The sequence below is a fragment of the Myxine glutinosa genome, chromosome 7 (genome assembly GCF_964187855.1).
Source record: "Myxine glutinosa chromosome 7, kmMyxGlut1.1, whole genome shotgun sequence".
Lineage (NCBI taxonomy): Eukaryota > Metazoa > Chordata > Myxini > Myxiniformes > Myxinidae > Myxine > Myxine glutinosa.
In genome coordinates this window covers 169,790,382-169,807,001 of record NC_136267.1, presented here as the reverse complement: position 1 = coordinate 169,807,001, position 16,620 = coordinate 169,790,382, and the positions used below count along the sequence as shown (strand labels likewise).

General features: G+C 46.3%; 1 protein-coding gene across 1 annotated transcript in view; it reads left to right on the top strand.

The window, feature by feature from the left end:
• The window catches only part of ACAA1 (acetyl-CoA acyltransferase 1), a 193,093-nt gene that overhangs the window by 137,809 nt on the left and 38,664 nt on the right, over positions 1-16,620 (top strand). The window contains exon 6 of the mRNA XM_068123575.2: positions 8,269-8,311. Coding sequence (XP_067979676.2) covers positions 8,269-8,311 — 43 coding nt within the window. The remainder of the gene's footprint in view (positions 1-8,268; positions 8,312-16,620) is intronic.

The following is a 16,620-nucleotide window of genomic DNA, read 5'->3' as shown; positions in this document are numbered from 1 at the left end:
ACGACGACACCACTACTTTACACGGCGCTGATTGGGAGAAAGCCGTTAGCTTCTTCTTCCCATGGGCTGGGACGGTCATGAACAGTTACCGCATTGACAAAATTGCGTTAATCTTAGAAACTGTGGCCAACGCCACCGCTACAGCACACGACGAAATGTTGGACACAGTTGTCCATCTGCGTACAATGGTTATGCAAAATAGGGTTGCATTAGATATGCTATTGGCAGAACGAGGAGGGGTATGTGGGATAATTGAGGGTAAATGTTGCACTTTTATTCCTGACCCCTCACAGGGTGTCAGTGCTGCTATTATAACGTTAAGGGAAAGCGCTCACTCATTGACAAGGGATCGATTGGATCGGGAAGCCTCCCACCAGTGGCTTACCGACTGGTTCAAGGGGTGGACAGGCACAATTGTAAAGTGGGTACTAACCGCCTTGGCAATAGTCCTTGGAATCGTGGTTTGTTGTGTAATAATCAAGGCTTTAGTCCTTGCGTGTGTGAGGAAGTTTTCCACAGGATGGACACTGAAGACGACAACAGAAAGGGCCATGGTGATGCTTGAAAAGCTGACCGTGGGTCCAGAGGACACACTGGCCGTCGACGTGACTGCAGACCGCGGATCCTGGAACGACGACCCGGACGAGCCACTGGGCCGCGACAATGAGATCTCCGCTTCCGAAGATTGTTCTTCCATTGTTGATATTACCGATAATGACGTCGAGTACACTTATGCGGACCTCGAAGCATTTCAGGCTACCAGGAGGCCGTTTAAACTGGGCCCCGACACGTCGGAAGAAGAAATCGACGATTTCCTGAAGGATTCCTCTCGTTTCTTCACGATATGCCATGCCGTGGCTATGACTATGGGCCGTCCACTCCGCAGGCCTACGCCACCTGAAAATAATGTTACTGATGATGTTACCAATGATGATGTGGGCCACTTGCGAGGGTCCCCGGCTGATGTTTATGTTTCAATGCAGGCTCTGCCTCTCCATGTTTCACGAGCTCACCTTTATGTCTCACAAGCCCACAGTGAGTCAAACGCCACTGACCCAGTTCGGGATTTGGACCCAGCTGTGAACCCAAGCCCGGATGGAGAGGAACTCGATCGTGAAAATACTCTGAGTTCCGAGTCTGATTGTTTTGGAGATTCGCCCTTGAATAACAGCGAAGCAAGCAGCATCGCCTCGGACGATCTCGACTTTGACCCAAAGGAAGTTTCTCTCCCACCTTTGGATCGTTATGCTTTATTTCATGGCCATAGGTTTGAGCCACCTGATACTGACGATGTTGTGTCTTCCCCAGATCACCAGCACGTAAGAGACCTCATGAACATGAATATCGATTGAGCGCTGAAGATCGACAAGGATTTCACTTGGGGAAGCCTGGGCGAGCTCCAGTTGGGGAGGAGTCCGGCTGCACCTCTGTGGACCAAGGGTGGGTCGGAGATCTTCCTGGGTGTGGACCCCGGTGGAACCAGAGGTCTTCGTTGTGGATTTGGCGCGCTATTCGATCTTCATGTCTCTACGGTCTCACCTCATACACCCATCTACACCCGACTTACATCATACATCCACTTACACCCACTTGCACCCACACACCCGCGGATCAGCCTGCTGGGTTCGTTGTGCGGTACTGGGTACGGGACATGCTCACTGGGCTGCATTCGTGTGGTACGTTACGTTTAGTTACACTCTCTCTCTCTCCCACCTCTTTTGGTGGATTTTGTGTGCCATTTGATCACTCTGCTTTTACGGCCTTACATTGCATACTCACATACAGACGCGAATCATCCTACTGAGTTTGTGTGGTGCTTTGGTACGGGACATTCTTACGGGGCTGCCTTCGCGTGATATGTTGAATGATTTTTCTGTTTTTGTTTGAAATAAAGGCCTTTGATTGGCTCGTAGATAACTTTGTATCTTAGATCCAAAAGGGCGGTATGTAGGGAGCTGTAATGCCCCTCCCCCTTTGTATATCCTTGCTGCTTTACCAATTACCAAGTATAACCAATTATATGTTTTGTTTTGACTTGCTACTGTACTCTTTTATGATACTGAGTTCTTTCTACTGCATTGAGGATGTGTAATATCCTAATAAGGAGTCCTCTGCCTGTGTGCTCTGGCCTGCGTGGGCACAATCTCTAGTTCCCCTTTCCAGGCCTTGGAGGCAACTCTTATCTCTCTTTGCCTTTTTCCTGATTTTGCCATTATCTTGCAAGTTGACAGTTTTACGAGTGTCCACTCCCCTTTGTACTTTCCCAAGCCAGCTGCTATACAGAAAGTTGTAAACATGTTGTCACATAATGCTGACCATCTCCTTATCAGAAGCTAACCCATGACTGGCCTTGGATGAACTTCCTTTAATTAACTGAACAACAGGATGGGACTATGGTGGGGGACCCAATGAGCCCATTCTGTCTCTGTGTCTTGTGAGCTAACTCCACCTCTGACTTTCCTTTATATAAAGCAATGTTAATTGAATTATTTCAGAGCATCTTGTTGTACTGTTGGTCATTCCTTGTGAGTTTCAATGCAACTTTGCTGTCCTCAAGCTTGAGTACTCGAGTTCCAATAAATATATCCGTTGCTCCTTTCTTCTGAGTTCTTCTGAGTCCCAAGTCCTAAGTCCCAATCCGACATATATATATATATATATATATATATGTATATATGTATGTATGTATGTATGTATGTATGCATGCATGCATGCATGCATTGCGGAAATGAGGATTGTGTTTTTTTGATTGTGTTGTATTGTATAGTAAATGGTTGTGAATTATTGGTTTAGTCTGAGCCCTCCTTGCTCCAGTGTGTATAAAGGTCAAAGGGCGTTCCGGTAGTTAATCCCATAAAGCATACATTGAAGGACACTATAATACCCTTGTTCAGTAGTTTATTTCCTTATTCTGTGTATTAGGTTAAGGCTTTGTCTTCCATTAAAATGACACTCCATTGCACCAACTGAAATAAAATAGATTCCCTTCATTCTTCATTCCCATTCCCAAAACCTCCATTTCCCCTTTCGTCATGGCCAAGCCTCGATTGCCAATATTACATCCCCTCCAAAACCACCATTGAACATGTGCTCGGGTCGGGGAAGAAAGGCGTGCCAGCCCGTCGTCATCAAGGGCGGAGCCAGAGGGTCGCGCGACCAACCAGGGCTGAGGTGAGCACCCCGATGGGCGTGTCCTGAAGGCCGGCGGCTTGATCGCCGGAGGCGTTATAAAAGCGCGCGCGCAAGGTACTGCGTAAGAAGATCCAGATGAGCTTTGGAGAGAGAGAAGGTTCAAGGTCAATTACAAGGAGTTGCGCCAGAGACGGCAGACGCGTCCTGAGGTGAGCCAGAGAAGCAGCTTTGGCTCCACAAGCAGCGTTGACTCCACCAGGCAGCTTCAACCCGTTACCCCGCGGGAACCAGATAGCGGTGGCATCGGTGGCCGTCGAGGTCCAGCCGACGTCCCGTGCGGGATCAAGCCCGAACCATCTGCCCCAGCTGAACCCTCCCATTCCTCCTTCCAGCATTCATTCCTGCCATTCCATCCTTCTTGTGTACGTGAGTTTGTTCTGTTTGTTCTGTCCTGGGTTAATTAAGACTGCATAGGTAAGCTAGCGATTTCACTGTGTCCTTCTGGTCCGTCCCTCTGTCTATTTTATTTTATTATCTTTCCTTCTCCTTGGTTTCTTTGAGCCTGTAAATAGTAAATAAATTATATTCGTATTTCCAACCTTTTCGTCTTCTTCTTCTTCTTCTTCGCATCCGTATCGCTTTTGTCTTTTCCATATTGAATATCTGTGGCGCGATCCGGCCAACGTTCGGGGATCGGGTGAATCGGGGAAACTGTTAGGTCGCGGTGCCATCCGCTCGGCAAACCAACATCCTTAACCGCGGACCGTAACAATATATATATATATATATATATATATTGTTGCGGATATGAGGATTGTGTTTTTTTTTTGATTGTGTGCTTTATTATTATTGTTATTCTGCGCCTCCTGCCTCCGGAGCTGTGTAAAGGTCAAAGGGCATCCCATAATTAGTCCACAAGCATACACGTCAGCCAATCATAGAATACCCCTGTTCGATAGTTATATCTTATCTTATTCTGTGTTTTAGGGTAAGGCTGTGTCTCCCATTAATAGAAGTACTCCATTGCACCAAGTGAAAGAGATAGATTCCCTTCATTCCCATTCCCAAAACCTCCATTCCCCCTTTTCGTCAATTGCCAACTGCATTTTGGGCGGTTTTCCCTTCATCCGCCATTGACCACGAGGCAGGGTTGGGGAAGAAAGGCGGGTCCCCACCTCGTCATAGAGGGGAGGAGTGAACCAGCCCTTGCCGACCAACCCAGAACGAGGGGTTGGCTTTAGAGGGCGGAGAGAGAACGTTTTGGGGAGGTTCGCAAAGGGTCAAGGGTGGGGCTTATATAACCCGAGGCAGAGGCCCCCAGAGAGAGTCTAGGAGGGAGGAGATCAGAAGACAGAAAGGCCTTGAGTTGGACTAAGCAAGAGAGGAAGTTGTTGGACTGGGTGGGACTAAGAAAGAGAGAGAAAGAGTCCTGAAGCTTGTGAGGGAAGGAGAGAGAACCCGTCACACCAACCCCCCACCAGCCACGTTGGCTCCACCAAGCGTTCACCTCCACCAAGGCTCCACCAAGCTCCGCGTTGGCTCCACCAAGCGTTCACCTCCACCAAGCATTCACCTCCACCAAGGCTCCACCAAGCAGCCGCGTTGGCTCCACCAAGCGTTCACCTCCACCAAGGCTCCACCAAGCTCCGCGTTGGCTCCACCAAGTGTTCACCTCCACCAAGCGTTCACCTCCACCAAAGCTCCACCAAGCTCCGCGTTGGCTCCACCAAGCGTTCACCTCCAGCCATCCACCTCCTGCGATTCCTGTCATCATTCCCCGCGTCAGTCTGTCTTTTGTTTGTTCTGTCCTGGGTTAATTAAGACTGTAGGTAAGCTAGTATTTTCACTGTGTCACCCGCGTCTTATGTGCTGTAAATAAACGTGACTGCTTTCTTTTTGCTTATGTGTGTAAATAGTAAATAAATTTAGTAGTATTTCCAAACCTTTCTTTGCCTTCGTCTTCCTCTTTGCATTCGTCGTTTTAGTCTTTTCCCTCATTGAGCAGCCGCGGTGCGATCCGGCCAACGTTTGGGTGGAATCGGGTTCTAATCGGGGAATAACTGTTCGGTCGCGGTAATACCAACCGCTCGGTAAAATAACATCTTTAACCGCGTCCGCAACAATATATATATATATGTATATACACACACACACACACACACACACACACACATATATACATACACAGTCACGTGAAAAAGTAATTACACCCCATGTAAAGTTTTGACTTTATCAACATATTTCAACATACAGCTATTTGATCTTCATTTCAACAATATTGATACATAAAGGTGATACAACAGAACAAATATTATGAAACATCTACATTTTGTAGTCCATTGTATAATTTAAATAAACATAAATGCAAATTTCGCATGTGGAAAAAGTAAGTACACCCCTACATTTATCACTACTTCAAATACCTAAAATTAGAATCAGGTGCACCAGCTCAGGTGCAAATGATTAGAACATCGTTAGAGAGGATCTTGGAAGAACCTATCTTATTTAAACCTAAGACATTTAGTTTGGTTTGCTCTTTGTTGTTTAAGTGTGCGGCGTCACCATGCCTAGATCAAAAGAGCTCTCTGAGGCCTTCAGAAAGAAGGTTATAGATGCCTACGAGTCTGGGAAGGGATTTAACTCCAAACAATTTGAAATCAATCATTCGACCGTCCGGAAGATCATCTGCAAGTGGAGAAGATTCCAAACAACTGCCAACTTGTTCAGGCCAGGCCGCCCCAGCAAGTTCAGCCGAGAGCAGACTGCAAGATGCTGAAAGAAGTCTCTAAGAACCCCAGAATGTCATCACGGGACCTACAGGTCGCTCTTGCCACTGTTGATGTAAAAGTGCACGAGTCCACCATTAGAAAGAGGCTGCACAAATTTGATCGACATGGGAGGTGTGCCAGGAGGAAGCCTTTGCTGTCCAGAAAGAACATCAGCGCAAGAATAAAGTTTGCCAATGAACACCTCGGCAAAGACCAGCACTTCTGGAACAATGTGCTCTGGACAGATGAGTCAAAGGTAGAGCTATTTGGCCACAGTACCAGAAGACATGTTTGGCGAAAACCAAAGACAGCATTTGACCACAAGAACCTGATACCAACTGTAAAGCATAGTGGTGGAAATATTATGGTTTGGGGCAGCTTTGCTGCATCAGGGCCTGGGCAGCTCACCATCATAAAATCCACGATTAATTCTTCATTGTACCAGAGGGTGCTTGAGGATAATGTGAGGCCATCTGTCGGAAAGTTGAAGCTCAACCGAAGGTGGACCTTGCAACATGACAATGACCCTAAACATACCTGTAAATCCAGCAAGGAATGGCTGAAAAGAAAGAAATGGAGGGTTCTGGAATGGCCAAGTCAAAGCCCAGATCTAAATCCCATCGAGATGTTGTGGGGGGATTTGAAAGGAGCTGTGCATGCAAGAAACCCCTCAAACATCGCACAGCTGAAAGAATTCTGCATGGAAGAGTGGGCAAAAATTTCTCCCAGTCGATGTCAGAGACTGGTAGACAGTTATAAGAAACGCCTACTTGAGGTTGTTTCTGCCAAAGGGGGCAATACCACCTATTAGAGCCAAGGGTGTACTTACTTTTTCCACATGCGAAATTTGCATTTATGTTTATTTAAATTATACAATGGACTACAAAATGTAAATGTTTCATGATATTTGTTGTATTATATCACCTTTATCTATCAATATTGTTGAAATGAAGATCAAATAGCTGTATGTTGAAATATGTTGAAAAAGTCAAAACTTTACATGGGGTGCACTTACTTTTTCACATGACTGTATATATATATATATATATATATATATTATATGAAGCTCTTTCTAACCACTGGCTGACTGTTTGACAGACTGACTGACTGATATTACTGTTCAGTACCTTCCGGGTATCATAAAAAAAAAAAAAACCACCTTTAGAGGCCATTTTTCCCCGCAAAGCGGGGGTTGGCCTTTTTCGGGAACCGTGGTTGTTGTTGTTTTTCGGTCCCCTTTTTGAAGCAATGATTTACAGCCGGATGCCCTTCCTGACGCCAACCCTTTTTGCCGCCTTTAACGACAAACAGGGAATTACCAGTGAACTGGTACTCAATTAGCCGACCTCGGAAGGATGACAGGCTGAGTCAACCCCCCTGGCGTTAATTCAGCGATTGACCGGGATTCGAACCCAGGATCCTAGGATCCTAAGCCGGCACCCTAGCCGCTAGCCCAACACCAGGGTCAACCAGGTCACCAGGGCTTCCGGGTATCATAGATGGCTGAAATTTGGTGTGCCGACGGACATCGAAGCCAGCACACTGGGAAAAAATCACAACCACCAGAAAGCGTCCGTAAATGAAAGTTTACATGAAAAACCATAAACTCATGCGTAAAAAAAATTTGGTTGGTTGCATTTTTGCAGCTTTCTTTGGCCAGAGGAGCATGGGAGGATTCGATTTATTTATATAATTTTAGCCACCAATCTATAATTTTAATCACATATTTTAATCACATAATCACAACTCTGATATTTCAGTTTTTTCTTTTTAATAAGTTTGCAAAACTTTCTGAAATCCTGTTTCTCTTTGTCATTGTTGGGTATTGAGTGTAGATTGATGAGGGAAAAAATGAATTTAAACGATTTCAGTATAAGGCTGAAACATAACAAAATGTGAAAAAGGTGAAGGGGTCTGAAAACTTTCTGAATGCACTGTATATATGTCTTTGTGTGTGTGCCTTATCAAACTACGACTGTAAAATATAGTTATGTATTAGAAAAAACAATTGTTATTTTTTATGGAAAAATCTAGAATAGTTCTGTTAGCATTTTCCATGTTTAAGGTTATTTTTCAGTACCAACTTGTTCATAAGTTAGCAAATAATTTGTCTTTGGTTATTCATCGTAAACATCTGCTCAGGTTTTTATTCTCTGCCACGTCAGTGTTACTTGAACATTCTGCCCCCAGCATCATGGGAAATGACTGCCATCATTTTTTCCTCCTTCCTTGTAGATCGTGTGTCTGTTAAATAATATCTTGAAGACTCTCGGCCTTGCATGTACATAGAAAATTCGATGCTGCACTAATATTGCCAGTGATAACGTACGGCTCTCATTTTGTCCCCCTTCCCTTATGCCCTTTAAAGGTGGCATAAGGAATGGATCTTACGACATCGGCCTGGCCTGTGGGTAAGACACCGACTCCTGGAATATTGATGTGCGAATATCTCCTGCCTGTGTTTTGATGGATGTCTCGATCATTATCAGATAATTTTCATTCTAAACTGAGCAATAGCTGTTGGTTTTGGTGCAATGAACTTGTGTAAGCAAATATTGTTTTTGTGAAATAATTATTTGCTGGGCTTAACTTAGCCAAGAACAAAGGTCAATTATAGGTATGGCTGTTTACAATGGTGAAAAAAAGAGATCAAGTCATTATCTTCAAAATGTTTTGGCATCAAGATGTGATTTAGGAAATAGATTTGAGAATTCTTTCCCCATTGCTAAATTGCTCCAAGGAACGGGGCACTATTTGCTCGTGCAAAAGGTAAAAGCAACAGAAAATGACATTTTGGAGGTTTTGGATATCAAGGTCATGCTACTTAAATATTTCCATATAATTAACTTGCTCTCCACCTACATCAGTGCACTTAGCATACTGATCCACATTGTTAATGCCACAGTCAAAATCCGTTCCATCTCAAGTGTTCTCAATGAAAACATCTTCTCCTGAGATCATTTGCGATAATTCGGTGGAGGTCCTTTATGCACTTAACTCTTTGAATATGTGGAAGAGGTAAATGCTTCTGTTCCTGGGGCTATTCTGTTCTGTGCGATCAGGTCTTGCATGAGCTGCTGTACTTTTGTCAAGGAGAATGTCATTGGTACCTCCGCCACCGAAGGTGGACGGAAGTTTTGTTTTCACCCCAGTCTGTCTGTCCGTTTGTCTTTGAGCAGGTGATGTCAAAAGGTTATCCACAGATTCGGCCGAAATTTGGTGGACATGTTGGGTGTGTGACAAGGAAGAATTCATTCATTTCTGGTGAAGATCCGGATCCGGATATGAGAATATTGTTGTGTGGACGTCTCTATTAAAACGGAGCACATCACGGATGACCTATTGAGCGTTAAATTGAGGCGACGATCAAATACAGACTCACGATACAAGCGCGGGCGGAAAAGAGAAGAAGAAGAAGAAGCCGGAGCTTTTACCTGACGCAGAGGATCGAGCAGTCTTCAAACCTGCAAAGTAATTAAACTCACGAACGCGGAATTAAATGTACAAAAATAATAGATTTATTTAATGGAATGCCGGGACAAGGAAACGCGACGATAAAGCTAAAATCTAATTTGGGATCCCACACACCAGACTTCAACAACAGACAAGGGAGGATTTTACGAAAAGAACCGCGTCGTGTGGATGTGTGCTGGCTTCACTCAATCTGGCTAAGGTGAGTCAGGGATTGTCAGGCTCCAAGCGCAGTCTGGACGCGGCTCCGGTGTTGGCGGGAGGAAGGCCGCCCGGTCGTTGGCGCGAAACAGGCCTCGACGCACCCTGTTCACTGGGCCTCGATAAGGCCGCGGGCGTGCAACCCGCTTCCTCAGCCGTGCAATGTCCTCACGGATTCGACACGGAACTGTGATGCACCCACGTTCGGATAAGAAGGGAGAAAGGGTCGAGGGCGAAGGAAGGCGTGAGGGCAAGAGGTCGGAGCAGAGGCATCGTGAGGGCAGGAGCGAACGAGGTCCAGACACCAAGGTCTCCAACAACGAGAGAGGAAGAAGAGAGTAAATGTCGGTCTTCCTCTTTTTTTTATCAACCCCTCGTGATGTCATCTCCCCCTCTCTGCCAATCCCTGCTGGCCAACATCACAGGCTCAATTCTCTACCAATGGCCGCGTCACTTCTCTCTCATGCCATTCGTCGGTGGCCAATCAGTATGCCACTTTCTTCTACCTTACTTCCACCAATCCGAGGGAAGCTTCTTGCCCCATCCCCTGGCCAATCACCAGTCCCTCCTTACTCTGCCAATCGGTGGCCTCCGTCCTGCCTGTGCTATGTGTCATCACCATGCCAGCGCAATGTGCGGGCGCTTCCTGCCTGCTCTTCCGGTGAGTTGTATTGTGGGAGGGGAATTAATTAGTGTGTGCGCTAATGGGCCTAACTAATGTCGATGGTGCGTTGCCATACGGGACAAAGGATAGATCACAGAGGGAACGACGTACAAGGGAATTAGCATAATCCCTACTCTATTTATCACAAAGCCATCCTCGTATGACCACAAAGATACAATTAATCCGACATCCGGGCTAGACAAACTTATTACATGTGGGGTTCCCTCTCATGACAACCGGGGCATGATACCTACAAATATCTACCTGATCTATATACCACTCTACCCCAAAATGCATAACACAGCCACACCCCCCCCCCCCCCCCCCCGCCCCGGAACCGTAGCCCCTGCTAGGTTCACTGCAGGCGCTACCATTCCAGTCTTAACACATACTGTCTAACACTTAATTAACCTATGAAATAAATCAGGAGGGTTGTGGGAAGTGAGCCGAAGGTACCTACCCGTGCTCCTTAACATGCTACCCCCTTAACCAACCATCACATTTCAAATATTTACAAGATTATCATTGGTCGTTCCTTCGGAGGGAGGAAACAAACAACACGCAAAAACCTATCTTAACCACAAAACTTAACCAAACTTGCAAAAATAAAAAAAAACTCCATAAACATTTATACAACCCCAGTCTACAGACCGTGTCCCCCGGTGGATGCCACAAGACTCAAAGTTACCTGCAGGGCCATCTCAATGCACCCCAAATTTCCATGGGCCCTGTCCTGGTGTTACAGATGAGTGGCATGGCTCGGTGAATTTCGCCCACATTCATTCAACACAAACCCATAACCACTCATACACATTCTAAAAATCATCACAACACAAAAATCAACAAAGCACTTATTTCACCCCCCTGCAGGACCATGGCATAGATGTCATACACATGTGTGTGCGGTTCTCTAGTAGGCAGCGGGGAGGTACCGTATGAGCAAGATGTTGGGGGCGCTTCAGGCTGTGGTGCCCGCAGTCCCAAAAACGAGTCACCCGACTTACAACTTGTTCGCCCCCCCTGCCCACCCCCCTTTACCTCTTGGCCCCGTGACAGCCAAACAGACCCCGCCACCGCGGGCTCCAATTTCCAGACACCACTGGCTGCCAGGGGTAATTGCCACAGAGGGGAGCCGCAGTCATCGTTCCTCTAGAGCTTGATCTGTACCTGCAGATGCGCACACATTCCCCACTCACAAAATGCAGAAAAACATTTCCTCCCCCACTGCCATTCAATTCTCCAACACATTGTTCAATGAAAAGATGTTACACAATGGTGTTTCCAAACGTTGCTGCCATGGCCTGCCATTATGTGAAATCCCATATTCACATTTCACCAACACATTTCAATAAAAGAAAACACATTTCAATAATCACCACTCATAACTCCATTTCCATCTCCATCCTCTCGACCACACAAAAACACAACACCTCCACATAAAAACAAACGCCACCCACAGGACACTGTGTTGCACACATTCCAATCCCTTCACCGGCCATGCCATCACTCTCACCCACCCCCTACTCCAAATTACATGTCCCCAATTTAAAAAAGCAAGTACTGAAGCCTGGGACAGTACACAACCAGTCACTTACCTCAAGTACAGGTAGATGCAGGTTGATCGGATCCAAAGTGCCATCCACCCTGCAGATTCCCAAAATGTATCCCATTGGGCCTACCAAACTCACCACATTGCCTTTTTATCCCTACTGTACTGGCAGGTATGTGGATCCACCTCCAATGGTGACTATCACTACACTACTACATGTGGCTACGACAGCTCCGCACCTCTACCGTGCAAGGGCCATCGGGACAAGCTGAGCAGCCCGAAACGCCAACATGGCCCATGAGTGTCCATAAGGGTGCAACCCACCATCCATCCTTCAGCCCCCCTGTGAGGAACACAGCCACACTAGCCCCAGCTGTCCAATGTGGTGAGCACCTGCTGCCAACACAACCACACCCACAAAAACCTCGGCCCTGGGGGCAGCGGTCGCAGTGCGTGGCAAGCCGTGGCATCCACATCACGTCGCCTGCACCACCCTCATCCCCCAGTCCACACAACTGCAGCCCCCAGTTCCCACCCACACTTGACCATGCCAAGGTCGAGTCGACAGCCATGCTCCACCAGGAGACTCACCCAGAATACATGGTCCACACACCTCGGACACCCATAGCACCACGTTGACCTCCCGACGACCCAACTACATCTGCACAACCCCGCATCCCAAACATCGGCACAGTCACCCCCGAACCAGTTGAAGGCTCTATCCTGCAAGTCTATCAATTTTTATCCCAGCCTCCAACACTGTGGTCCAACACACCTTTTTTTTTTTTTTTTTTTTTTTGAAACAAGATCGAGGCTCGTGAAAGAGCGAACATTAATCACACAAAAAGTCAAACCGACACATAAAACATATAAAAAGGGGAGCGGTAGACAAGATGGGGAGAGAGGAGGAAGGACACAAACACAACATTTGAGAGCAGGGACATCGAGAGATCTGTGGGAGGGAGAGGGCTTGGGGGGAGGTGGAAGAAGTATAAAACATATGGACACTGCAAGGACTTCCAGGAAAGAAGTTAGAATTTCAAAAAAAGTGGATCTGGGGTGAATTAGCGGGGGTAGAAAAGATCAAGGTTTTCAATGGGGGAAGATAAGAGATGGTGGTGAACAGCTATTTTAAAGACCTGGAGGGAGGAGTGGGATTGAAGGGAGTGGGGGAGTTTGTTCCAGAGGCGGGAGAAAAGAGGAATGAAAGAGTGAAGGTGAGCAGAGAGCCTAGATTTTGGCAGTTTAACCATAAGAGGGTTTCTGGCAGATCTTGTGCGACCTGTAGGAATATTTGGGGGACAGAGCACAAAGAGAGAGCTTGGGGAGCAAGGCCGGAGAGGAGTCGGTAGAAGACAGAAAGACCACCAACCTGCCTGCGGTGAGTGAGTGAAAGGCCCTCAGAGTTAGCTTCATCGCAGGAGATTCCAATGATTCTGAAAGCTTTGGTTTCAACAGCGTGAAGCCGAGCTAGGTGTGAGGCAGGAGCACCAGCCCAGAGGGGAGAACAGTATTCCATTGAGCTGCGGATGAAAACCTTGTATGTGGTGAGGAGCTCAGGTGTGCCAAGGAAGGACTTCGCACGACGGAGGATGCCCAGTCGGCGACTGGCTTTGGAGGCCAGCTTGGAACTGTGGTTTTTCCAGGAAAGATCATGGCAGATATTGAGACCCAAAATCTTGAGTGACAGAACTTCTTGGAGAGGATTATTGAGAAAGTCGATGGGAGGGTTGTCCAGTTGGTCTTTTTGGAGAGACATAGTAAGAGTGTGAGATTTGTCAGGATTGAAAGACATGTTCCACTTGTTTGACCAGTCTGTGATTTTGTCCAGGTCTGCAGAGAGTGAGGAGGCTGCAGACTGCCGATCTGAGGGATGAGGCATGGAGCGGCAGAGAGTGGAGTCATCAGCAAAGAGATAGAGAGGATTTTCCAGAGAGTCAGAGAGATCATTAATGAAGACCAGAAAAAGCACAGGGCTCAGAACACTGCCTTGGGGAACTCCAGCCTGAACAGGAAGGGGAGATGAGAGAAAACCATTCAGGGTCACACATTGACTGCGACCAGAGAGGAAGTCCACAAGCCATGCGTGAAGATTTCTATGGATACCATAGGAGGAGAATTTGGTGAGCAGAGCGGGGTGCCAGACCTTTTCGAAGGCACGTGATATGTCAAGGGTGACAGCTCTGATTTCCTGTTTGGCATTAAGAACCTCCATCCATTGTTGAGACAGCAGAAGCAGCATGTCCAGAGTAGAATGACCTGGTCTGAATCCAAATTGATGATCCGTGATCAAGCCATTGGAGAAGAGGAAGGATTTGATGTCCGAAGTGATGATTGATTCCTTGACCTTGCTGATTATTAGGAGCAGGCTGATTGGTCTGTAGTTGCAAGGATCTGTTTTTGCACCTTTTTGTGTAAAGCGGTGATGTTGGCTGATTTCCAAGCAGATGGCAGATGACCTTGAGCAAACGAGAGGGTGAAGAGAACAGAGAGAGCGTGAGATAGAGAGGCAAAGCAGGATTTTAGGACCCGTGGGCTGATGCCATCTTGTCCAGTTGCAGAATCAGAGTTGAGGTTTGACAAAAACTTCTCCACCTTGTCAGGAGAGAAGGACACAGAGTCCAGGAGCAGCTGGGTTCCACTGGGAAAGGTGGGTACAGAGAGAGACGTGTTTGGGGCACAAGATTTTCAGGCAAACACAGAGTTGAGGCATTCAGCTTTGTCACGTGCGGTGTCAGCTGTGTATCCATTTGAGGTAAGGGAGGGCATGGAGGGGGAACAAACACCAGAAACAGATTTGACCAGACGCCACCAGGATTTGGAGGAGGGAGACAGGTTTGAGAGTTTAGTCTTGAGAGCAGAGAGATATTGTTTCCTGGCTCTCCTGAGGGTAGACACACACTTGTTCCGAGCTTTGTGAAAGGAACTGAGATTACCTTCAGTTGGATTAGCCTTCCATGAGGTGAAGGCAAGTTGCTTCATGGCAACTGCCTCACCATAAGCTTTAGTGTACCATGGACGGGAGGAAGGGTAGGACAACTGCAGACGAGATGGGATAAAACTGTGCAAAATGTGTTTCTGCTCTAACATGCACTGTCAACTGTGGGACCTTATATAGAAAGGTGTGTTTCTTTCTAAATAGTGTCCAGTCAATTGGTTTGGCTGCAGGTGGACTCCAATAAAGTTGTAGAGACATCTTAAGGATGATCAAAGGAAATTGGATGCACCTGAGCAGTACATAAGAAAGGGGTTGAATACCATTGACTCGACATTTCAGCTTTTCACTTTTAATTGATTTGTAAAAAATTCTCTTTAAAAATCCACTTTGATATTATGGGGTATTATGTGTAGCTCATTGACAAAAAAAATCTCAGTTCAATCCATTTTAAAATCAGGCTGAAACACAACAAAATGGGAACAAAGTCAAGTGGTGTTAAAACTTCCTGAAGGCACTGTATCTCCAACATCTTCCCCACAATGTAAGTTTAACTTTCGTTCCCCAATTACTTCCCTTATCCTTTCTTAAATAGCAGTTACATTTGCTTCTCTCCAATCCTCCAGTATCTGTCCTGATTCCAACGAGTTGTCAAAGATATCTGCTCACAGCACTCTTACCTGCTCTGCCACCTCCCTCAATACTCCTGGTCCCAGAGCTTTATCTTATCTTAGTTTTCCTAGCTGTTTCCGAGCTTATTATTGAAACTCCTGCCATTGGTATCGGATTTGTCTCTCTTAAAAACCTCTCCCTCCGCTTAATTATTTTCTACTACCGGGCATTACCATTACCATCCACATTCCTCCAGCCTAAAAATGCCTTAATCCCCTCCTCAATTTCCACTGCAAACGTTGCTGCCCCCTTTCTGCTTCATGTATTCTGGAAGCACTCCCGACACCTTCAAATATTCCCATTACCTCCTGGATACAAAACATTTCTGCTTACACGAGTCTTCCAACCATGGGTTATTATCTATCACTCAACTCTTAAATTATTCCCTGGTGGAAATTAAGCCCTGGTGTTGGGCAAGCGGCTAGGGTGAGGGCTTAGGATCCTAGGATCCTGGGTTCGAATCCCGGTCAATTGCTGAATTAACACCATGGGGTTGACTCAGCCTGTCATCCTTCCGAGGTCGGCAAATTGAGTACCAGTTCACTGGTAATTCCCTGTTTGTCGTAAAAAGGCGACAAAAAGGGTTGGCGTCAGGAAGGGCATCCGGCCGTAAAACATTGCTTCAAAAAGGGGACCAAAAAAACAACAACAACCACGGTCCCCGAAAAAGGCCAACCCCCGCTTGCGGGGAAAAATGGCCTCTAAAGGTGTTTTTTTTACTCAACTCTTAAATTATATTGCCTTTCTCGTTCTCATAAGTATAGCACAACCACAACCGACGTCTTCCTGACATCATCCGACAGTCATTTTAAACTTCCTTCAAAATCCCTTCCTCCGGTTCCTTTGAAACAACACACAGCTCCACGTCCACGGTCCTTCCTACACAATCTCTCCCAAATTAAAACCATCTCTCTGGCCTCATTCTTACCTATCTCCACCAAACAGTCACCACTGCCCAAATATTAAATTCAAACCGATAAAGTGGCGAGTGTACTTGACAAATGGAACAAACGTAGCAGGAATGCTGCGAGTGACTAATACATTCAAGCCAATGCATATGTCAAGTACACCGATGTTTACTTGCGGATTTTTCCTACTTATCTACGTACAAACTTTCATAACACATTTTCCTTCCCACTCTCTGTATTAAACACCTTCCATGTCTTTCCTTCTCCTCTCTGTCCTCTCCTTTTTTTATACGTATTTTCTTTCTCGCTTCTGACGGCCC